Source organism: Fusarium phalaenopsidis, assembly GCF_050370095.1.
Source record: "Fusarium phalaenopsidis strain FUZ10S chromosome Unknown contig_32302, whole genome shotgun sequence".
Lineage (NCBI taxonomy): Eukaryota > Fungi > Ascomycota > Sordariomycetes > Hypocreales > Nectriaceae > Fusarium > Fusarium phalaenopsidis.
The window spans coordinates 2,763,016-2,786,433 of record NW_028145405.1 but is presented as its reverse complement, the minus strand read 5'-3'; the positions used below and the strand labels follow the sequence as shown (position 1 = coordinate 2,786,433).

At 54.0% G+C, this 23,418-nt stretch overlaps 9 protein-coding genes across 9 annotated transcripts; 6 read left to right on the top strand and 3 right to left on the bottom strand.

Annotated features, from left to right (window-relative positions):
- Window positions 1–197: 197 nt before the first annotated feature.
- Window positions 198–1,298, bottom strand: LRP88_08236 (uncharacterized protein; the record flags this gene model as incomplete). Its single annotated transcript, XM_083244745.1, has 1 exon — window positions 198–1,298. The coding sequence occupies one exon, from the start codon at window positions 1,296–1,298 to the stop codon at window positions 198–200; it is 1,101 nt and encodes a 366-aa protein (XP_083099239.1).
- A 2,081-nt stretch (window positions 1,299–3,379) lies between these two features.
- Window positions 3,380–5,752, bottom strand: LRP88_08235 (uncharacterized protein; the record flags this gene model as incomplete). The annotated part of the gene is made up of 3 exons (XM_083244744.1): window positions 3,380–4,408; window positions 4,461–4,985; window positions 5,111–5,752. The coding sequence occupies 3 exons, from the start codon at window positions 5,750–5,752 to the stop codon at window positions 3,380–3,382; spliced, it is 2,196 nt and encodes a 731-aa protein (XP_083099238.1).
- A 1,059-nt stretch (window positions 5,753–6,811) lies between these two features.
- Window positions 6,812–8,305, bottom strand: LRP88_08234 (uncharacterized protein; the record flags this gene model as incomplete). The annotated part of the gene is made up of 4 exons (XM_083244743.1): window positions 6,812–6,985; window positions 7,041–7,099; window positions 7,151–8,197; window positions 8,266–8,305. The coding sequence occupies 4 exons, from the start codon at window positions 8,303–8,305 to the stop codon at window positions 6,812–6,814; spliced, it is 1,320 nt and encodes a 439-aa protein (XP_083099237.1).
- Window positions 8,306–9,839: 1,534 nt separating this feature from the next.
- LRP88_08233 (uncharacterized protein) lies at window positions 9,840–10,991 on the top strand (the record flags this gene model as incomplete). The annotated part of the gene is made up of 1 exon (XM_083244742.1): window positions 9,840–10,991. The coding sequence occupies one exon, from the start codon at window positions 9,840–9,842 to the stop codon at window positions 10,989–10,991; it is 1,152 nt and encodes a 383-aa protein (XP_083099236.1).
- Window positions 10,992–11,824: 833 nt separating this feature from the next.
- LRP88_08232 (uncharacterized protein) lies at window positions 11,825–12,061 on the top strand (the record flags this gene model as incomplete). Its single annotated transcript, XM_083244741.1, has 1 exon — window positions 11,825–12,061. One exon carries the CDS (start codon window positions 11,825–11,827, stop codon window positions 12,059–12,061), a length of 237 nt encoding a protein of 78 aa, XP_083099235.1.
- Window positions 12,062–12,955: 894 nt separating this feature from the next.
- Window positions 12,956–13,435, top strand: LRP88_08231 (uncharacterized protein; the record flags this gene model as incomplete). The annotated part of the gene is made up of 1 exon (XM_083244740.1): window positions 12,956–13,435. The coding sequence occupies one exon, from the start codon at window positions 12,956–12,958 to the stop codon at window positions 13,433–13,435; it is 480 nt and encodes a 159-aa protein (XP_083099234.1).
- Window positions 13,436–14,254: 819 nt separating this feature from the next.
- On the top strand, window positions 14,255–15,928 carry LRP88_08230 (Rhamnogalacturonase B, N-terminal-domain-containing protein; the record flags this gene model as incomplete). The annotated part of the gene is made up of 2 exons (XM_083244739.1): window positions 14,255–14,504; window positions 14,556–15,928. The coding sequence occupies 2 exons, from the start codon at window positions 14,255–14,257 to the stop codon at window positions 15,926–15,928; spliced, it is 1,623 nt and encodes a 540-aa protein (XP_083099233.1).
- A 564-nt stretch (window positions 15,929–16,492) lies between these two features.
- Window positions 16,493–17,675, top strand: LRP88_08229 (uncharacterized protein; the record flags this gene model as incomplete). Its single annotated transcript, XM_083244738.1, has 4 exons — window positions 16,493–16,822; window positions 16,892–17,001; window positions 17,052–17,225; window positions 17,276–17,675. 4 exons carry the CDS (start codon window positions 16,493–16,495, stop codon window positions 17,673–17,675), a joined length of 1,014 nt encoding a protein of 337 aa, XP_083099232.1.
- A 2,277-nt stretch (window positions 17,676–19,952) lies between these two features.
- Window positions 19,953–23,009, top strand: LRP88_08228 (uncharacterized protein; the record flags this gene model as incomplete). Its single annotated transcript, XM_083244737.1, has 3 exons — window positions 19,953–20,239; window positions 20,945–21,184; window positions 21,458–23,009. The coding sequence occupies 3 exons, from the start codon at window positions 19,953–19,955 to the stop codon at window positions 23,007–23,009; spliced, it is 2,079 nt and encodes a 692-aa protein (XP_083099231.1).
- Window positions 23,010–23,418: the final 409 nt, after the last annotated feature.

The window sequence follows — 23,418 nt, the reverse complement described above, 5'->3', positions numbered from 1 at the left end:
GAACCCCGGAAAGGTTCTCCTTGGAGAGGGGGAAAAACGTGTGTTTCGCCTCGTGTAGCAGAGTTTCGTGCCTGGTTGCTGGTAACTCGGCCCGTCTTTTGGCGGTGACGGGGGTATGACGGTGATAAAGGAGAACCCCCAAGGTTCAACCGCCGACGCGTGGGAGAGGGAAAAAACTCTAGGGTTTAAAACGTTCCTCATGTCTTGAGCGTACTCGAGATGGACCTCACGTGCTTGATGGCCTTGGCTATCTCGTCGTCGTCTTCTCCTGGTTCCTCATCCGCGGGGCCGGAGAAGAGGGGCTTGGGCACGACGTCGCGGTACCTCCGTGTCGGCGCCGTGAGACCGGTCGACTCGGAGCCCTTCTGCTCTGGCACGGCGGCTCCCGGCGGGTGCACGCGGCGGTGCTTTGACGATCCGGCATCGTGAGGGCACCGGCGCTCGCCGACGCTTGCGCGGTGTGAGTGGAAGGAGCACTGCCGGAAGCCAAAGGCGCGTTCCTCGTTGCGGAGACGGTTGGCCGGGATACGCAGCTGCGGGTTCTTGAAGCGGATGTCGAGCCCTGAGAGGCGCATCTTGTTCATGTGCATGTCGTAGTCGGCGGCGAATTCCGGGAGCTCCTCGAGCAGGTCACTGAAGCGAGCTGGTTCCGAGGCAGTAGAGTCTTGGGGGTGAAAGGTAAGGCGAGGTCCACCAGTGAAGGAGAAGGCAACCATGGCGACAGCCCAGCGTCGAAGTCGGATAGCGGCGAGGTCCTCACATTCTGTGTAGAGGAATGTGACAAGTCCAGGAGGGACATCCCAGTCGCAGCGCAGGTAGAGGTCCTGGATGGCGTCCATAGAGAGATCCTGAAGGCGGTATAGACCAAGACGGGAAGCAAAGAGGTGCAGGCGAATCATGGACCAGTGGATGTTGCGAGTGGCCTCATCTCCAGCATCATAAGCGTTGGAGACGGCCTCATCAAGATGCTGACGGAAACCGAGACCGAGGTGGACCCAGTCTACAAAGAGGCCAAACATGGAAGCAGACTCACGGGGCAGCCACAGGGAGATGGACTTCGAGGAGTTGGAGGGGTCGTCGAAGCGCTCGGCAAAGAACGGCGAGGTTGCGCAGAGGAGCTGCTTGTTGACCTTGAAGCGCTGCTGCTTGGGACCAATGAGTACGGTTGCCATTGGCTCGGTAGAAGGTTGTGACAGTGACGGTGACGGCGCCGGCTTGTGAGAGGTGCTACTTGAAGTACGCCGGCTGTGACTGTCGAGGAAGCGGCCAAAGCCGGTAGGGCTAAAGATGGGAACCATGGTGGTAGTAGTGGTAAAGGCGACTGTCAACAGAGCTGAGAAAGGAGGTTATCGTAAAGTTGAGAGCGAAAGACAAGACCCAGCTTGGACGAAGAGACAAGAAGCGAGAGCAAGTCTGAACTGGCAGAGAAAACGAAAGGAAAAGGAGAAACTAGGCTTTAGCAGTAGTTTAAGAAAATGCACCTGGCACAGCCAGCTTTGAAGTAAAGAGTGAAGAAAACAAACGGAGAGAGAGGGAAGAAAAAGACGAAACGAAAGAGCCGTCACTAGAGTGGCCCAAGGTAGCATTATCAACAATCCGGGGCAACGCTCGTCGACAAAACCGCCAGAGTCCTCTTACAACCTCGCTTGAACCCCCTGGCTCGCCTGCCTCCTCAGCGGTCGCTGGGCCAGTCACGGCGCTGCTCACCCACATGACGAACGTTCAAGATGGCCCCTGGCGGGTTTCAAAGCGATCGAATGGGCCGTGTTCTAGCCTCGGAGGCTTCTAGCGTTGCTGGGCCCTGCTCTCCCAAGGCTCCAAGGCGCGAGCCGTGGCTGGTGGCGATACAGCCAGCAGCGAAGCCTATTGATCGAGCAGGCCCTGGTCGTTGCTCACCGTTTCAAGTCGCCGGATCCAAAACGCCCTCTGGCGCAAGAAATTCCCTCCAGTGAGCAGCCAGACCCTTGCAGCCAGCCCAGCGCCCGTCACACTGCTAGAGGCGAGCCGAGCATGCCTGGGGACCCGCGCCGGCGCCAGAGCAGCCAGTCGGAGCTGAAGACGCAAGAGGGAAACGTGGTCCGCGATGCACTGGGCGCTCTCGTGTCGAGTCAAGTCGTAGGGATCGTCGCTGTCTTGCAGTGCTTCGCGTGAGCCAGCGCTGAGCTTATCTGGGGCCTTGCATCATCTCTTGCTGGGGAGGGGATGCAGAAGATATGCGAGCGCTGCAAGTGATGAAGCCGTCTGTTCCTGCGCGACACCTTGGCATTATTCTTGGGCGCCTGGCGAATAGGTAGCCGAGATGACAATGCACCGTCCGATACGAAGACCTCGCGATAGTTGGAAGCAGTCCAAAAGAGGAACAACGGAAAAGAGTCAAAGTAAAAAAACGCAACACCACTCTTCTGAGTGGTCATCTCCATCGTCTGGCGTTTCAAACCAGCCGCACAAAGCTCTGTTCCTGTCCGATCAGCGGTTTGGCGGTCCAAGATTGCAGTGGGCATCTCCACCAGAGTGCGGGCTTCCACATGGAACCCCGGACGGGAGGAACGTCCCGTGAACCCGTGGCCGGCGCCTAGAGGGAAGTCACACACACATCTGTAGGTGCCTTCCCCCCTTTGTTGCTGCTGAAACCGCCGTCGCCTCTCGCGGCTTCCCAAAGCAGGATACGGACGGTTTCGACGTTGGAAACTAAAACTTTGCTCACGCCGTCATCGGCCCAGAACCCGAAACTTTTCGTCTTTTCTTTTCTTGCCGGCCGCGCGACACGACCTCTCGCAGCTCGTGAAACATTTATAGTCTCGAGTAAAGTGCTTGCATCTTCACTTTGACAACGACACCACCCAATCACCAATCACCAATCAATTCCACGCATTCATGGGAACCGAGGTTCTTTGCTGGTTGTGTGCCCTGCCAGACTACTATATTTACTCTGCACCTCACGTTGGGCATCAACTTGTCTTATTAACCATAGATGATTGAGTGTGAATTAGGACGCCGCCACAGGACGTACTACCAAATACCTCAAGATCTTTCTTGTTTGGGTGCCAGATTTTCGTGTGATAGCAATGTGATCAAGTCTCTGGCACCCATGTGTGATCAGCTCCCTGTTGTGCCCATGTCGAACCACCCTCCTCTCCTGGTTTCATCGTGGTTCTATCGACCTGTTGCTGCCAAGCTCGCGCGCAGGCCCTGGTCGCAGATCCGTTTCCTGTTTCCCATACCCCATCCCATCATCACATGTGTTGAATGTCAAAACTCCATCCCCGCTGCACTGGAACGTACCCGTTATCGTCCCTTCTCGCTTCTTCTTCCGGGGGTATCTAATGCATGCAAACCCAAACGCCGTTGCTCCAATGCTCATGCTCGCAGATCCATAACATTAGGGAAGGGTAGCCGGGATATCGTCGTTATCACTGTCGCTGTCACTGTCGCTGTCCGAATCATCATCGATCGACATGGGATCTGCTTGGGTGCCCACTAGGGATGCACTGGTCCCTTGTCGGGCGGGATCCGGTGTCTCACTCATCTTGGACTGCGGTCTGCCGGTGCCAGTCAACGACTTTGGAGGCACATATCGAGGTTGTGTTGGGTTTAGGTGGGTTGTCGGATCAGTGAGCTCAGCCGTCGCCTGTGACCCCGACAGTCCACCCATTTCTGACACAGGAACTCTCTTGCGGGGACTCTCCTGTTGACCGTTGGGTTCTCCAGTAGCCGCTGGTTCCTCAGCATCAGTTCTCGGTCTCTTGTTCGGACGAGACTCGCTATCACGAGTTGGCGTAGCGCTGTTGCTTGATGGGGCCATGATTCGAGCTTGCTCGGCCGCGATCTGTTCTTTAGTTCGTCTCTCGCGGAGCCGAATGCCATACTTCTTGCGTGTTGTGCTCATCTTGGTATTGTAGCTGTTTTTGAGACTTGCCAGGCGGATCCCCCTCTCGGCTTCCGGCAACTCCATGGCGTCCCTCATCATCTTTCCATATCGCTCTTCAGCCTCTCGCATTTTGGTCTCAAACTCGACTCGTTTCTGCTCCGTGAGATGTGCATATGGATCGCGACCTGGCGTACCACTTGGTGGCTGTTGCGAGGGTTGTGGGGAGGCCGTCCAGTTCGATCGAGATGCAACACTTGGAGTTGATTGGGGTGGTGGCTGGCTCATGACAACGTTTCTCACCTGAGGAGGTGGAGTTGGAGCAGCCGGTGTATGCTGCCCGGAACCTGATTGCTGGCGGAACGCAGCGAGCAGGTTCCGCATCTGTTCTCTAGTCTCGGAATTGTATGTCCCGCAGACGTTGGACTTCTCGTGGTATAACAGGCCACCGCCGCTGCCAAACCTACACCCGCAATGCAGGCAGATGTCTCTGCCAGCCTGATCCTCAGGTCTAACTTTGTCGCAGGCTCGTTTCTTCAGGTGCTATTCAATGTCAGCGAAATTGGCTTTGCGAGACTTGACATTTCCAACTCACGTAGCCGAGAGCTTCCTTCGAGGTGCAAGGCCAGCCGCATTGGCAACAAACGACACCTGGAGGACGTGGGATGGCCTGGGACACAGTCATAGGCACCATTGGTTGAGTCTGCTGCATTACCTGTGCCGGCTGTTGTGGGAGAGGTGGCGTTGCGTGATACTGCCTCACAACCATTGTTGGAACTGGCTGTGAACCAGGAGGCAACGAGATTGAGTGTAGTGATGGAATGACATGCTCGCCATTTTGCTCTTGGACGATATCCTGCACATCATACCCCAGTCGCTCAGCCCGTGCCAACGCATTCACGAGGTGTCGTGCTGGTATCGTCTCTAGGCGTCTCGCAAGTGCCTTGTCGAGGAACTGATTGCTAACGCGAGGTAGTATCAGATCCACGAGCTCATCAAAGTCATCCGGGCTGAGATGCTCCATTATCTCTCGTTTTGAAGTTTGCACCAGGTTCTGACCGAAACCTCGGACAGCCCGAGAAAGGGTTTCGGGGCTAGCCTGATGCATAGTTGCATTCAACTGTCGGGCGTGTTAGCTGATACTTAAGAAGGGATGAAATGAAGTGGGCGACAGTGAATAAGTGCGACCGAAGACGAGATGATAACATAGTTGACGTTGTAAATGACAGGAAATGCAAGACTTACGAGGAAAGCGATGTGGTACTGCGAACCCAACAGTGCCTTGTCCCATTTATCTCTAATAGCCTGACGGACGGCGGTTGCGGGTGAGTTGTTAATGAGCTGGAGCAACTGCTGATATTCGTTTGTCTCTTGAACAACGTTTGTCGACTGTGCATGAGCTTGTGGTGAAGCGTGCCCATGAACTTGAACCTGCTGTGGAGGCCCTTGGGATGGTTGGTGCTGAAAACCGTTGGGCGTCTGAGAAGGTTGATGAGAACTTTGGTTCAGGGCAGCTTGCTGCACTGGAGGTGACTTGTGCTGCGCGAGCGGGGAGGATTGGGCTGGTGAGCCAGCCTGCGATGCCCTCTCCATCGGCGCGACAAGTGCAGAGTTGGCTGAAGCTGAAGCACTTGAAGCTCGACGCGATGCAGAGTGTGCCGTGGGGGCAGCCAGAGGAGATGCAACCTGTTCGGCTCCGTTTGTGCCATTCACGCTATTGTGCGCAGGCACACTAGCCGGCAGGGCCATCGTGTTTCCTTTTGCAAACGCTTCCGATACAAACTGTGTAAAGGCGTCGCGCCTGGCTTCGCCTTCGGCAGAAGTATCGGGATCCTGCAGGGATGCGAGGAGCGTGTCGATAGAGGTTGATGATGATTCGGCAACCATCAATATCAATGGATAGGTTAGAAAAAGGGAGAAGCGCGCATGCGGCAAAAGAAGCTCGAGAATGAAAAGAAGGGGGGAGAAGAAAAAAAACGAGATTAGATTACAGATGTTGAATATTCAATTGAGCAGCCCCTTCTGCAAGAGGAAGTCTTCACCAGACGCGTCCCTGCAGTTGCTGTGCCGAGAAGTCAGAAGGCGATCCGGGTCTAGGCTGCCTGTGCGCGCGCCGAGGCGTGGGATACGGTGCGGGAGAGAGGCAAGGCGCGCTATTCAGTGGAGGGGGGCCTTTTTTTCTTATAAAAATTCGCTAGCGCGTTTTTCATGCACTATAACGCAGTTAAGTGGCACTATGTGCTCGTGTTAGTGCCTGAATTATAGGGCATCTTTATTAACTGCTCCACAGCTTATATGGTTTGACTAATCACGAGCCTAGCTGTTATAGTTTGTCTAGATAAAAATACTAATATACGTGTGTAATAAAGGCATTATATATGCATCTCCCTTTTATAGAACTCTAACTCTCCCTTGATGTGAAAACACTTATTAAGGTACTGCTCCACTTTATTATTCTTGCACACATCAATTAACCATGCACTAACAGTTCACAAACAATTAATACCCAACGCTAATAGTTTATCCATTAGACTCACTGCTCGCAGCAAAAGTCAACTCAATCGGACAATCAGCAGTGGCTCCACTTGGCAATCCTGCTCTAACAGAATGGCAGGTTATAAGCATGCCACCTTTGTCAGCGCTCTGGCCTACCCACTTGGGGTGTGACAATAAATACTGTCACTCAAAGTTGTCAATATTCAACGAGTTAATATGAGACAAGGATACGACTTGAAGAACGAAATGACTTTAATATCTGGTATCTTAAGTTATGCTGCCGTTGCCCCAAGTAGGTCCCAGACGAGAGCCGCCGCAGTGCCAAACAGGTCCCCAACGCCAGATCATAGAAAACGGCCGTAATGAGGCTGCGAAGCCCAATCCCACTTGCAATCTTGCACCCCAATCGTCCCATTGTTTCCATCTCTTTTTCTTTTCTCGTTGAATCGTTTACCAGGGCTCGCCGATTGCTGCCAGCATGGTCCTCCTGTAGTCTCCTGAGGTCTCTCCCTTGATCCGGCTTCCCAGGCTTCTGCCGTATCGTTGCTGGTAGGCTCCCTTGACGTTGGCGAGTGTGGTGCGATCCCAGTGGAAGCGGATAACACGAGCAATGAGAAGATGGTCCTTGGTGCCCATGCCGGCCATCGAGTCCTCGAGAAGCTTGGCTGCGTGCATGTACTTGTCGGTGGCATGGCGCAGCTGGAAGAGGAGTGCATCCTCCATGTGGCCAGAGAATTCCTACGCATGTTAGAAGTGGAGTTGAGTGCGCGGTAGAGATGAAACTTACACTCTTGATAACCTTTTCGAGATCCTTGTTAAACTTTTGCTTGTAGGTATGCGCAATGGCGCGGATCTGGTTGTCGTTTCTCTTGCTCAAGATGCTGCAGACCAGAATCTCGTCTGTGCCCAGCTTGCCCTCGGTGGCCTTGTAGATTTGCATGACATCGTCGTCAACCTGGCGAGGGTCCACAGGGGCAGAATCTTCAGCTCTATTGGCAGCCAAGACAAGCATGAAGTGCCGCTCCGTCTTCATGCTGAGATCGCCCTTTACAACATTCTCGAGCTTATCATGGAATGTGTGGTAGTAAGCGCTCTTGATGGCCTGAAGGTCGGCATTTGATCGTCCAAGCAGAATATCGTTGAGAACAAGTTCTTTGGTGCCAGGTCCGCTCATTGCCTCGTGGAGGTTGTGAACATCGGACAAAAGGGGGCCACGAGCCAATTGAACCAATGCCTTCTCAAACCATGAGCTCGTTTCGCTCTGAATGTCAGAAACCAAGTTGCGGCGATGGGCTCTCTCGTAAGCTGCGCGGAGAGTGTCGATCTGCAGAGGGTCCTTGTTAGAGAGGATGGAGATCAATGCCTTCTCATCCGTGCCAAAGCCCTTCATGGCCTTGCGCAAAGCCTGGGCATCCGGATTGGCGTCCCATTGAATGATCTGAGGAGGACCGTAGCCCAGCGATGGCGGGGTTGGCTGTGTTGGCGGCGCGCCATACTGCTGAGGTGGCGCTCCGTAGGGTGCACCGGGTGGAGGGGCACCATAGGGCGCGGGCGGAGCGGGCGAATGACCGCCATATGGCTGTTGGTGGTGCTGAGGAGGAGGAGCGCCGTATTGGCCTGGAGGGGCGCCGTAGGGCTGAGGAGGAGGTGGTTGCTGATATCCTCCATATGGAGGCTGCTGGGGAGGGGGGTAATGGCCCTGAGGCTGCTGATAACCTCCCTGTTGAGGATATCCTCCTTGTTGCTGCTGATATCCGCCGCCGTACGGTTGCTGAGGTGGGGGATATTGACCGGGGGGAGGAGGGGGATATTGCTGGCCGTAGCCTTGCGGCTGCTCTAAATATGTGTTAGACAAGTGTCGCAAAAGCTCAACTGTACGAGCTGGAGAGAGAGAGAAAACTTACGGCCATAAGGTTGACCGTAACCCTGTCCTTGATAAGACATGAAGCTGGAAATGAGTGTTTTGTCTGTTGGCGCGAGATTTCAAAGTCCGCACTGAGGGGTAACGGAATAGGTTGGTAGTGATGGATGGAGGGGTAAATGCGCTTTTGGAGCTGGACAGTTTAAAAAGAATAAAAAGGAACAGGAAAAGTCAATGTCGAGTGTGGCACGAGGCTTCTCTTATTAAGTAGGCAGGCGATCGCTCTTGGGTACCTGAAAAATGCCCAGACGCGCTGCACCTGCTCAGCCTTGGGCTTGGGCGTGATGGATGGTGGTGCCGTCACGATGTGGGCTGCTCGGAGGCGGAGCAACAACCTAGCCCAACCCAGCAGCCAGAACAGAATCAGAATCCGAGCATTGGTTGGACGTCATCTTTTGGCTCGCTCCACGGGATCTCGCATCCTTTTTGCCCCAGCCAGTCCATCCATTACAGAAGCAGGTACAAGTTATGTACTGTACGCGCGTAGAAGCAGGGTGTTCTATGTTTAAGCATTCTGGGCTCTGCGGGCCAAGCATCTGACGCGGACAGTTCTTGGGCGCATTGTTGCCCAGTGACATGTCGACACTCGAGGTGCATGCAGGTCACTGCCAGGGTTCAAGTGAAGTAAAAGGTCTCTGCTATTGTACCCCATCAAAACCGATATTCGTCAGCGCGGGAAATCAGTCGAGGCTGTGCGGGAGCAATCACCATGCTTCTCTTGACCCGACCCGTCCCTCATGGACCGGGTTTGCTCATCCCACCTCGTCACTGTCAACGTGACTTCGGGTCCTGGACTCCGGATTCAGTCAGGCACACCAGCCACTTTGGGAGACGCCACTGGACGCTAGCACCGCCACTAAACTTACGCAACCCGGGGTGGTATCGCAATACGGCGGCAAACTGCAAGGCAAAGTTGCTGTGATTCCAAGTCTCGAAAAGAAGAGAATGGAATCGGGGTTGATGCAACTTAATCACAGCTGAGGCCCTGGTAGATATCACATACATTCAATGAAAGGGCGCTCCAGTCTTTTTCGGCCAAGAGCTGAACCCAAGACGCAGGTCAAGCCATCGGGTGACGCATCAGCCAATCACAGCGCGTAGACGACTATTGCGGGTGGCTGGTGAATCCCCTTCACTTGAACCGCTGAAGCACAAACGTTCGAGCCCCCAGCAGTCCCTGGCCCATTGCGCCAGTCACCTTCTGCCGTGGCTCCTCCAACCTCCGTGTATTCATCAACCTCCAGCCATCTCAATTGCAATGATTAAAACTAAATCCAGGGCACCCCAGGTTTGTAACCTTTCCTTTCAATTTTTCTCTCATTTCGAGTAAGAATCTGCATCTCTCCTCTACCTACCTCACCCTTTCACATCCGTTCCCCGTTTAGCAGTGCATCACAAACATCACTGTCAAAGTAGCATTGACGGCTGTTCACAGCCGCCAGTGCCAGCACCTGCAAACACCCACAACAACAACACGTAAATATCGGCAACACGGGGCAATCCCCATCATTCTGCATTCACCACTCCAAGTCACCTTGGCGAAGAAGCCTCGTCAAGATGCGCGGGTACCTCCCCCTTCTACTGGCTCTCTCCGCCTCTTACACCACCATCACTGCGCTTCCTCGGCCAGTCATCGTTGCTCGTGAGCCTGCCGACGAGCCCAAATACTCGGTTGTACCCCTGGAGCCCGGCGACAATGATTCTGGCGACGACGATTCAGGAAGCGACGACAGTGGGAGTGGCAGCCAAGGCAGCGGCAGCGGCAATGGCGACGACGAAGATGGCGATGGGATCGTGACTGTCATTCAGACCGTGGTCAAGACGAAGAAGCCCGTCACACATGTTGTCACGAAAACAGGCGACGCGAGTACGGTCACGGCCCCCGGAAAGACGGTCACAAAGGCTGTCACCAAGGCCGTTCCTACCACCATCTCAATCATCAATGTCGATGAACAACCACAACCACAACCGATCACCCGCACTGTGACTGTGGCTCCTGAGCGAAGTGTTTCTGAACCCTTTGTCCCCGAACCCAGTGCTCCCAAGCCCAAGTCGTCTCAGGAACCGAAGCCTACCAGCGAGTCAGCGACCACGACCACCTCCAAGGAGGTCCCCCAGTCGACATCTGAAGTTACCTCTGAGACTTCGAGCTCAGCCCCGGCTCCAGAGCCGACCTCTGAACCAGAGCCCCAACTGCCAGGTCCGCCCGCCGATCCCAAGGAGTCAGCCCAGGAGTCGACAACATCGACAATCTCCACGACATCTACGACACCCAGCTGCGTAAACTCAGCTCCTCCTACCGAGACCAGGGTCCAGCCTCCTCCTTTCCCCAACCCCCCTATATTCACAAGCACCATTACCATCCCCGTGCCCACCACCTTCGCTACACTGACGACAAGCGACACTACCACGATCCTCCAAGAGACGACAGCCCCCTCCAACGACATCCCGGTTGAGGTTAACCCCTCCCCAGAGACCAACGTGGGTGGCCATGAAACTCAGCCTGAGCCCCAGCCCCAGCCTCAACCGACAGTCACCGTGCCTTTTCAGGCTCCGATTCACATCACCACTCTCGTCACTTCTATCACCACCACCTCCGTTGCCCAAGTTGTGGCCCCTGAGCCCACGCCCCCTGCGCAATCGCAGGACGATGGCTCGTGGCACACCACCTACCCTGCGGGTTGGAACGGCACCGTGCTCTCAGTTTGATACACCACATGATTTACGAAAAAGTTGACGGGTCATTGAATTCACGTTTCAGCATGCGTTTAATGAACAGGATAAAGGCAAGGTAAGCGGCATGGAAGGCGAATGGGAAACTGCACATGGATCCATGGCATAGCGTCCGCATGGGAGCATCCTAAAGGTTTTCTTTGTACCATTTTTTTTTATACCACTATAGACCCATGGACAGGCGCATACGGACCAAGCGCTGGGCCGTATTGTCCATATGTAATGAGTACTTAATTCCAATTGATATCATATCTTCAAAGTTACAGATTGGCTGGTGAACAAAGGGATGACTGGCAGCCTACGCAGGCAACCCTGCTGAGCTTTGCTAGTGGACCGTCAAATAAACCGTATTACTCATTGCGGATATGGCCGGTCACCTGGTTGGTTGCTTAAATGATGTATCAATGGATTATTCTGACTACAAACGAAAGAACAAAGAATGCTAGCGTGAATGAAAGGGGCTACGCAGGCCACCAAAACGTGGCGAAACAGCAGTAAAATTGAAACTGACAGGTCTCAAGAACAATACAAAGCTTCAATATGACCAACCATTTCAGCTCTTCTCATCCACAAGATAAATACGGCGCATCCCGCAACCAAGGCAGGATGGACGGCTCAACCCTCTTCGCTCACTTCATCCGACTGCAAGGTTATCACCACAATCTGTCAGACATCGGCTGGATTAGAAACCTTAACAACTTTTGCAGCACCTCCTACAACTTCCACATAGTTCGTCATTCACTCCTATGCAGATTGGCAGCTACTGACCATCCCAGTACCACCGAAGCAGCTGGTGAGAGCATTGCATCATGGACGTCGTTTTCGGACCTTTCGAGCAGCCCTATGGGGTCAACAGCACCACCGACACCGAAAAAGAACCCAAGAAACCTCAAGACCCCTCCAAGGCAATTGCCATCGTCTTAAGTGTGATGGTCGGACTCTTCGTCGCCGCCCTCGCCGGGGCCGCCTACGTCACCTACAAGAAACGGGCCAAGAAGCGTAAGCTCAAGGAGACCCATCCCGCGACTGCGCCAGAGAATGCTTGATGGAATGCCCCGATATGGTGCGATGGTGGAGGATTGGCAAGGGTTGTTGTGCTTTTGAGTACCTATGGTCAAGTTGGGAAGAGTGTGTTCCATGAACCGGAGTGCAGCTTTAGGCCTTGACTTGGACAAGTACATACATATTCATTTCTTCAAGGGGGTAGAGTTCTCGACTTATCACTTTAATTATTACAACGTCATGAATACCGGGGCCAGTCCACGTCTCTTGTCTACACCGTCAAGTTCCAAGTTGTCGTTTACACGTGCACCCCGGCAGCCAAGGATTGTAGCTGATTCGATAACCAATGGTTCCAGTGATGCACAACTCGCTTTCCGCTGTCCCAGAAGGATAGGTTCCCACTCTTTGAAAAACAACACCTGATTGGCAGCCTCACGGGCCCTCATCACGATTCACACGACCGCCCAGCATCAGGAACCCCAACCCTATGCAAAGGGCATCACCGCTAACAAGCAAAAAAAAACCCACAATAAGTCACGCAGTGTGACAGACCTCGAGCCTCGTCTTCGAAAGCCATCTCACCATTGTTGCTGCTCTTCCACCCTTGGCTTCTCCAATGAGACTGATCCACGTCCCGGGGGTCGACCCCACCGCTTCTTCCACAGAATGGGCGCTGGGCAGCAATTCACTCAAGCCAACATGATGCGAGGCGGTATGTGAGAAAAGGGGGAGGGGGGACCTGGCATGTTTAAATGCAGGTCCCCTTGGGAGAATTGTCTGGAAAAGTTTGAATGCGAACCTATCCTTTTGTCCTGACGAGTCAAGGTTGAAACTCGCCATTCTACAAGTCTACGCTTCAACGCTTCGGTCCGTCTTCCCCACATCTCGCCGGCTCCACCTCCGATCTTGCCGATCTTCCCCGGAGCACCGGATCCAAAATGCAGTTCTTTACTCCCCGTCTTCGGCCGATGGCCACAATAACCACCTTCTTCATTCTCTTTTCATGTCTCATCCTCCCATCTCTGGCAACTCCTTCAACAGACCTCAGCATTCCAGAGGCACCCCCCAAAGACCTTGTCGCCCGGACACTTGTCAGGCGCGCCGAGGAGGCCGGCTCGGGCTGCAGCACCGAGGGTCAATGGCACTGCATGACCAACTCATTCCAGAGATGCGCATCCGGACACTGGTCCGTGGAGATGGCCATGTCAGAGGGGACCAAGTGTACACCCGCAGGATACACAGACGACTACAACTTTCAGATTGAGCGCGATGGGGACGGACAGGACGACGACGACAACGGTGGACAATCTAGCAGCACAAGCGATGGGGGCCAGAGCCTGGGACCCAAGAGTTCTGTCAGTAAGACAATGGCGGTGGCTGTTCTTGGGCTCTGGGCGGCAGTGGGCTTTTTCGTCTAGGGGTCTACAGGGGAAAGGCTGGGCGGCGTTTGGGATTTGGTTGTCATCTGATGTCTGGATGGTGAGGGATAGATATGGACTTTTAGGACCATGACTGCGCAAAAGAGTCGCAAGAATAGGGCCATAAATTTACAGTAACAGAGAAGTTAACAAGCTCAAGTTCCATCTCGCATTTGCTACTGTAGTGCTTATTAGTTCATATAAATGAGCACCCATCAAGAGGGTTGCATCAGACGCGGCCCCCCATCTCCACCAATACCCGTCGACCATGATGCCATATTGGGAAATCATCCCAAGCTCCGTCCGTCAACGACTCAATCCGCCAGAAAGTCAACCAAGCCGGAGGTTCGGCTCCTACCCTTAATGAGTGCTCTATACACGCCAGCTATAGGTATGATCCCATCTCCCACTCTCAGGCACCCTACCTTCGGCACATGGGGGATGGTTGATCCCTGTCTAGCCCTTGGGAACGTGGGTGGTTGTAGTAGCAGTCTCGGCCCTGCCGTTTCACCATTTCCTCCGAGCGCGCGACTCGATTGGTTTCTCCTCCAATCGGCGGCGACCTGCCGATATATCTCAGGAGCTGTCAGGACCACTATCGAGGGGCATGTGCTGCGCACGCGATGAAGCTTGAAACTATGTATATACTGACCTGGTGCCATCCATGGTGAAGTCGTAGCTCTCTCTCTGTTTGTGATTTCAATCGCTTCTACATTCTCTCGTTTTGTTTTCTTGATTCGTTTCTCTCGCTTATTTCGTCTCCGAATCGTCAGTCTCTCATTTACCAGCCGCGCTTGATCTGGATATCGTCGCCCGAAAATGGTCAACTTCAAGTATCTCGGTGCCCTTCTCGGCGCCGCCCCGGCTCTGGCAGCCTTTGGCGCTACCGAGTCTGGCAACAACTTGGTCGTTGACTCTGGCAACTCCAACGGCTTCTCCATCACCGTCAGCAAGAGCGACTGCTCCATCAACTCGATCAAGTTCCGCGGCACCGAGTACCAGTACAAGTCGCAGACCTCTCACATCGCCTCTGGCCTTGGCTCGGCCTCTGTCTCGTACACCACTATCAGCAGTATGTCTAAGTAGATTTTGTCTAAAACAAATGCTAACCAATGACTAGACAAGTATGTCAAGGTTACTTGCACTGCTAGCAACGGTGACTTTGCCCTCACTCACTACTACGTGGTCCAGAACGGCCAGAGCATCGTCTACATGGCCACCGACACCAAGTCTGAGCCCAAGATTGGTGAGCTCCGCTACATTGCTCGCCTCGACAACTCCAAGCTTCCCGACGAGTACCCCTTCAGCGATGCCTCCAACACGTCTGGTGGCTCTGCCGTTGAGGGCTCTGATGTCTTCCTCGTCAACGGTCAGACCCGCTCCAAGTTCTACTCTTCAGAGCGCTTCATCGACAACGGCGTCTACTGCTTCCGCAACAGCGCCCAGGATGTCCACGCCTGCATGGTTGCTCACCCCTCGCGCTCTTACGAGAAGAGCTCTGGCGGCCCCTTCTTCCGCGACATCAACACCAACAACAACGGCGGATTCAGCGCCCTCACCTTCTACATGAACTCGAACCACGCTCAGACTGAGGCCTACCGCCAGGGCTTCCACGGGCCGTACGCCCTCTCCTTCTCCCGCTCTGGCATCCCCAAGCAGAAGGACTTTGACTTTAGCTTCTTCAGCCAGCTGTCCATCTCCGGTTTCACCACCGACGCTTCTCGCGGCAGGGTCAGCGGCAAGGCCACTGGCGTTCAGTCCGGATTCCAGGGCGTCGTCCACTGGTACAACAGCAACTACCAGTACTGGACCTACACCTCTTCCAACGGCGACTTCACCTCTCCATTCATGGTTCCCGGCACTTACACCATGGTCCTCTACCAGGGTGAGCTCAAGGTCGCTTCCAAGAGCGTGAGCGTCTCGGCCGGCGGTACCGCCTCCTCCTCCATCGCTGCCGACTCGGACATCACCACTGGCAAGCACACGAGCGTCTTCCGCATTGGCGACTGGGACGGCCAGCCCAAGGGTTTTCGCAACGCTGACAAGCAGCTCCGCATGCACCCTAGCGACAAGCGCATGTCCAGCTGGGGCCCTCTGACCTACACCGTTGGGTCCAGCTCCGTCGGCGACTTCCCCATGGCCCTGTTCAAGACCGTCAACAACCCCGTCACCATCAAGTTCAACCTGGACTCTGCCATCTCTGGCCAGGCTACCCTCCGTATCGGCACCACCTTGGCTTTTGCTAGCGGCCGCCCCCAGGTTGTCGTCAACAACAGCTTCACCAAGGCTTTCGGTGCCCCCACCAAGGTCGACTCTCGAGGTGTTACCCGTGGTGCCTACCGTGGTCTTGGCGAGGTGTACGATGCCGTCATCCCTGCCGGCACTCTCAAGAAGGGCGCCAATACCATCACCATTGAGGTTATCTCCGGAAGCTCTGGCACCACCTACCTGAACCCCAACTTCATCTTTGATGCCGTTGAGCTGTTCTACTAAGCAGCTGTTGGAATATGTTGGGCTCTTCCTAGAAATGTTGTCACGTAGAGTTATTCACCTTGTACATATTAGTAGAGGCCATATAATTTAGTTGAGCTTGCTTCCGGCCATTTGACATGCGCGCTCCGTGAATGTGATGGCCGTTTTCTGTGAATACCTTCAACCTGCCACTCGCAAATTGCGTTGACCAGTCTCGTGCCAGCACTCATGGCCTTGGCATTGTGTCTGCCATGGCTCACACGCTCTGATTGGGTTCCCCTCTATGGTGACTTCATTGGAGATTAATAGAGTTAGTTAGTCGTGATCTGGCTGCAGCCTTCTCCGTTGACACGGACTTTGCGGACTTGGTCAAATGGCTTATATCAGCCGATATGTTAGTGCTGGACCCGGATTTGTGAGCAAATCTGATGAACTGCTGGTTCCGGTACTAACAAAAGCGGGGCATACACGTTTGGGCAAGTTCCGAACAGGAGGGTGTATAAGTGCAAGCACTTCGTCATGAAGGTCAAGCAAACCTCGATTCCATTCATCTATTCTATTCAATCAATATCCAATTCATTCAAGATGGCATCCTCTCAAGGAACTATCCTCTTGACTGGCGCCAATGGCGGACTTGGTTCTGCTATTGTTGCTGATATCCTCAAGAAACCTGACTTGGCCAGCAACTACACTGGCGTGTATACTGTCAGGAAAGCTGCGACAGCGACGCACCTCAAGAAGGTTCTCAGTTCTGCCCCTAAAGCACATCAACATGACATAGTGGACATGGATCTTGGTTCGCTCTCTAGCATCCGAGAGGCAGCCACTGAGATCAACCAGCGTGTTGCTGCTGGGGAGTTCCCCCCTATCAGAGCCCTCATTCTCAACGCTGCATACCAAGATCACGAGAAGATTGTAAGTGAGAAGAATGTTGACACAAGAGGGTGCTAACAACTGTAGACCATGACGGATGATGGATACGAGACCACTTGGCAAGTCAACTATCTGGCGAACCAGCTGTTGGCTCTTCTCCTACTCCAAAGCATGGACAAAGAAAAGGGCCGGATCCTCATACTCGGTAGCTGGTCGCACGAGTGAGTTACTGTAAGCAAATAAAGCCTGGATACACTGACACTGACTTCAGCATCGATGATGAACGAAACAACACCAATGGCGAGCCCTATAAAGGCTGGGATACTCTTTTCCCTGGAGCAGAGGAGCTCGCCAAAGGCAAGTGGAGCAGGCCAGACAGTGGTGGAGGATGGTTTACCGGTTATCGGAGATATGGAGCAAGCAAGCTCTGCGCTGTGATGCTCATGTAAGTCGAACCTTAAAAGGCTTTTCAGAATCATCAACTAATGGTTCCAGGCATGAATTGGCGAGCCGCCTCGTTAGAGACCCAGAATTGTCTCATGTCTCGGTAGTTGGGTTGGATCCTGGGGCCATGGGCTCTGACCTTACTCGAAGAGGCGGTTTTCTGATGACGACTGTTGGAGTCAGATGGCTTCTTCCCCTCATGGCTCCCATTGCTGTCAAGTTCAACCCCAATGGGCTATTCCGCCCATTGTGGAAGAGCGCTGGAGACGCAGTTCGTCTCTGCTTCGAGGTTGAAGTACCGGCAGGCAAGTTACTGTATCTAAATGGCACAGACGAGCTGGATACCGGAAGAGAGTCCAAAAACGTCGCCAATCGGAACGCTCTGTGGGCGTATGGACTCGAGGCGGCGCAAATCAAGCAGGGGGATACGATCTTGCGAGATTGGAAGTAAGACGATGTTAGTTGATTGCGCAAGGCGAAGGTAACGGTGGTGTTGATAATGTAATCTTATTATGTCGGTTTCTCCCGTCGGGAACTTGAATACCTTGACAAAAACAAGCGTATTTCCGCTCCTAACTTTGACAGGCGAGGACCGTCGCCTTCCTTCAACAGGGGGTGTTTTGGTCCCTGTCGTGAGTCCTAGAGGGAATGTGACTGGCCTCAAAGCATCCATTGATCAGCGATTCTCGCTCGCCAAGGTGCAAGCCTCGATCTTTGCGCAATGTTTCCTCATAAGATAATCCGATAAGGAGGAGACAGGATCGTCCCGAGTGCAACACAGTCGTCTGCCGGTGAGCCCAGGTACGCTGCAGGGGTCAGGAGAGAAAAAAAGTCGAGCAGAGTCTCCTGACTTCCCCATAAAGGTTTTGGCGAGAAAACGGTAGCGACGGTAGCGACGGCAGGCACGGCATGGGACGAGATGAAAGCGAGGCCAAGACTGCCAGGGCTGGGATCAGGGTCGACGATAGGGCTAGGGAGGATATCCCCAACAGTCCAGGGGACGAGGAACGGAGAAAATCAGACACAACTTAGCCTCGGCAGCGGAGGCAAGGTTGGTGGTGTTTTAGACCGGTGATCCGTCAACGTTCGTGTGGACGGGATGGCAGGAGCCGAGCGAGCGGTTGTTTCCACGGGTTCCACTCGGCGTCGTTTCCCATGGAAGGCGCAACGGGTGCAGGCTTGCAGCTCCAAGTTTCATCTTGAGCCCCTGAGTTTTCTGAAACGGGCCACGGCAACCTCCATCCAAACTAACAAGCGCGGTAAGGCAGGTACGGAACCTAAAATCGTGTGTCGAATGGATTAGCCAACCAGGCCAGTCCTATTCTGGAAGCCTTCGGAGTGTCATGTTGATATCAACTGTGAGCACCTCAACCTGGGCGAGTCTACCCTGGCTGTCCGGGTTGTGATTGCGAGGGTGATCCTTCCTGATCTTGGACAGGCTCCAATTGATCGAGTGATCCCAGTCAGGTCAGGGCTTCGATAAGAACTCCGTCCTGAACCAAGCTCACGAATGCTCAAGCGCCGGTCAGGCAATTGGCGCCAAATATCAACAGTTGTCGTCGAGCAGAAGCGCTCCTCCCTTATGTCAGTCGAGCGCTAGACCATTGCAACGCGACTACGTGCAGGTCTCTCAATCCAGTCGTGCCACATCGCCACACTCAAACTGCCACATCAACCACGGCGCTTGGCGTCACTGGCTTTGGCGCCCTTCCCAGAGCCAGCCGACTGCTTTGTCGATGGATCTTGCTCAAACGATACTAAAGAGGACCTGCAAGACTGGCGCTTTGGTCTGGCGGTCTTGAAAGTACTGGACTGGAGGTATGCAGGGTCTCGTGGTTTGTTGGTTGGCCGCTTTGCGGGTCAGGGTAACAAATTTAGACATCAACAGAAGCCGTCGTCGGGTGGGCATCCCTGTCTCATTTGAGCAAGAGGCGCCTCAGACTCGAGGAGCCGGGGAAAAAGGAAATCTGTTGGTGGTGGTGCCTCGCTGAGCAAGCACCAGGCCTTAAATTAAGACACCACCAAGCTGGAGACGTGCGCCCCGACCAGCCAACAGCCAGCGTCGCACTTATTCTGCGTAGGTAGACAGACCAGCCTGGGTTTGATTTCATTTAATAAAGAACCCCAGGACGTTCTCCTCCTTGCTTTCAAGGTATCCGTTCCTTGGAATTCTCTCGTCGTCGTTCTTATTTCTCTCTCTCTACTCTTTAATCATTTCAGCTCTAATCACTTGCTTGACCATCCATTCATTGCTGGCTTGGAGCAGGACTCGCGCCCACAACAGACGACTCGGTCTTTCATTTGCTTTTCCATTTGCTTTTCCTTACATCTCGACTCGACTCAGCAATATTGCCATTAATCGATCCTTTATCACCTCAGCCCCAGGTTCTAGCTTCTGGAATCTGTCTCCGCCACATTCTGGTCCCCGCTCGACTCACATCCTTCATCGCCATTTTATTACTGCCAGTCCCTGCAGCTTACTGCGCTGCCGTTGGAGCTACTGTCGTCTCCTGTCAGCGCGTCTCATCACCGACCCAAGCTGATTACTCCTTGTGGACGCCCGGGACCAAAAATAACTAGCGGCAGCACGAGGCACTCTCGCTGCTGACCAGGCAGTCTCAGCTGTATGCACTGCGAGGGAGAGGAAACGAAGCCCGGCCTAGTATTTTGAAGCAGCTTTACCTGATCTGTCACTGTCACGGTGACGCCTGATCAAAGGATGCCCGCCATGTGGGACAACTTGAAAACTGCCACGGGCCCCAGTGTTCACCAGCTGCCGCCTCCAGAGCTCAAGAAGCGACAATTCCTTCGCCCAACCCAGACTCTTCCTCTAAGCAAATCCACCTCGAGTGTCAACAAGCTCAGAAACAGCGACGAAGACCAGGACCGAGCCTTTTGGCAGAACGACTTTGACAACCGACTCAACGGCCTCGGCATCCAGAACGGCCCCTTCAAGTACGAGATTCGCCGTGGAAAGACGGTTCCACAGCCAGACGTTTCTGGTCCACGTCAACTGTAAGTATCATGAGCTCTTCTGTTTTCATCAGCCTTTTCCACCACACACGACATTTGCATTGGGTATCGTGTTACTGCGGCGCTCGTTGTCGTGTGCGCCCTTCTCGAAATGGACGGACTTGGCCCGAATCATAGGCAGACGTCGCGTTCTCCTGGCGCAGCACCCCGTCATGACATGGGCACCCACGCCAACCTGAACGCTTGGACGCCAACGCCAGGCAGGCGCAGCAGGTCTCCCAGCTGAACGCCTCATTCTGCCGAGTACGACGACGACAAGATGAAGGTATTCGTTGGCTTCCAATCAGCCACGAATCGGGCTTCCTTTATGCCACACGATTGTTCTGGATCTGCACGCTCGCAGCACATGGCGCAGGACGGCGTGGATCCTTTGGAACTGCTGGCGACTACAGCACCTGCCTCAGCCAACGGCCAACGCTCTGACAGGTCAGGACTGGACAAGACGAAACAGGGTCACCGTGAACTTGGGGCCATTGCGTCCACCACTTCAACTTTCTTTGTACAGCAACCACCATCTTGCTCCTCCCCAAGCCTCGACTTCGACCAACGCCTTTTCCCAATGATTCATGTCCTACATTGCACTTGGAAGCAGCAATAGATTGTTTGCACTTGGCTGACACCGGGTTCCTTTGGTCGCAGCTCCCCTCCCCTCCATTCAGACGATCTGAGAGTACGGGCTCCTCCCAGGAATCAACGACTTAAGGCCGACGACGAAGCTCACTGGCGTCCTACTTCCTCCATCTACGGCGACGAGGACGACAGCAACAACAACCACTCCCGTTCCCACTCCCACTCCCGCCCTCATCGCAAGCCTTCCTCTACTGGTCGCTCCAAGGCCAAGGCGCCTGCCAAAGACATGTACGGTCGCCCAACGGCCATTGAGATCTCCCCGCCCAGCTCTCCCGAGTTTGACGCTGCACGAAATGGGTGAGTTCTCCCAAGCAACTCTGCTTTTGGTCTTCATCCATCCCACGTTTCTTGGTTACTATTCTTGTCCGTTCTGGCATTTCCATCGTCTTTTTTGAGAGCCTTGTCGTTTTCTTTACACTTCTCAGATACGACATCTTCAAAGCTCCCACGGCTGGAATCCCTTCACCTTCCTCTCACGACCTTTTTTGGCCGTTGTCTACACCTGAACATCTGCAAAATGCGGTGGATGCAACGCAGAGCTGTTTCACTAATTCGATGCCTTGCCTGTAGGGGAAATCATGAAGATGTCTCACCTATCGATGAGGCACCCGATATGTCTCAGCTAGAGCTTCTTCAAGATGCTCGACATACACCCTCTCCTCAGTCGCACGCACATCCTCGCAGCCAAATTCCGACCATGCGTCGTGACAAGGCAAGGGACCAGGATCATAGACCTTCTCCCCTTCGAGAGTCCAAGTCAATCGATCAACTCAGAGACCAGGAGAAGCATGGGAAGCACCCTTGGGAGGGAGCTGCGGGCCAGCAGGCCCCTAGCAAACCTCCACACACTTTTGGACTCACTACTACTGTGACGGGACCTCGGGCACTTCGCCCTTCTAACCCTCCCACGACATTTGGACAGCGGATGCGCAAGCTCAGATTGAAGGCTGAGCCAGTTGAGAGTCGGCCACCATGGAACGGAGCAAGTGGCCGTGCTCCTTTGGTTGAACCAGTTCGGGACGACCCCTCTGTTGCACCGTTGTCTCTGCAGCGCAGGGTCAGCAAACGGGTTGGACTTGGCGGTGGCACATCTCCCGAAAGCCCCAGCGGCGCAGCTTCAACGGTCCGACGACTGCTTCCCTCGCGATCCAATCAGAAGCTCAAGGATGCTAGCAAAACACCATCACCCGAGCCTACCTCGCAAGCTGGTACTTCACATGCATATCCTAGCCCTCCCTATTCTAGCTCTCCCCCCTCTCAGCCGCCTGTAGCGTCCCATGCCGCACGGCCGGTTCATGCGGCGCCCCTGCTCACCCCAAGCACGATGCCTGATCAGCAAAAGGCCATTAAAAGAAAGCCGTCGCCCTCCGCTCACATCTCTCACGCTTCTTACTCGAGTTCGGTGTACTCTGCCCTGACGGAACAGACTGCTTTCGGTCCCGCACCTCTCCCCAACAACCTCGAGCCAACGAGCCTGTTTGCGCCTGAGGATCCTTGGGTTCAGCCCCCTTCGCGTTTCAGCGTTACCACATGCAACACGGCCGCTCCCGAATCACCCCGCCTCTCTGACGACGAAGATCGACCACCGATGCCCACTACTCCAAAGCTCCCGTCGATGATGGACCGTAGGAGGCCAGTTCCCGGAGGCGATAGTTTCAAGAGGGCCTCAAATGATCCTATCATTATCTCGATGAAGACGTCTAGTATGTCTCTGAGGTCGGACGCGGCAAGCCAGGATCGAACGAGCACCGAGAGACCCCCATCTATTCTCGTGACTGATAAAGCCCTCCCACTTGCACCTCCCGAAATGCAGTCAGCAAACGACCGTGTTGCATACCTCACAGCCCGACTTGACAGTCTAGCTCATCGACGCACCAACATCAACAAAAGTATCAAGCAAATGACGGAGCTGATGCCTACCGACAACCTCTTGGCAAGCGCGGATGTTATTCGCAGGCGCGAGATCGAGAAGAAGAAGGTTGAGGGGCTCAAGGAGGAGCTGGCGGAGATCCAACGTGAGGAGTATGACTTGGGCTTGAAGCTCTACCGAGCCAACAAACGGCTCGAGAGAGAAGCAGCTTTTGAGCCGTCATCGCTGTGGGTCAGACGAGTCACATCGTGACCGAGACAAGAGGAGACGAAGCGAAGCGGCACATTCATTGTACATATGTATTAGAACGGGAAGAGGGATCTCTGGTGTGTAAGCAAGGCGTTGGTAAGATATGCATAGCAGCTGGAGTCGAGTTTGTTGCTTTTCTTGTTTCGAGCATTATATCCTATGCCAGGTCTGGCGATGGTAAAAAGAAAAAGATTCCCATGGTTTTGAAGTCAACTATATAGCTCAACTAGACAGAAACTATGGTCGGTTGGCACAATATGTCTCATTGCCTGTTGCGTGATTCAGTTGGTCGGGGGGAGTCTTGTGGTGTCTATTCCATTCTATGGTACTATTAATCCCAGCTACCCGCAGAGCAACGCTGATTATGTTGACCACTTCCCATTAGCTACGCCCTGATTATGACTTCCATGCT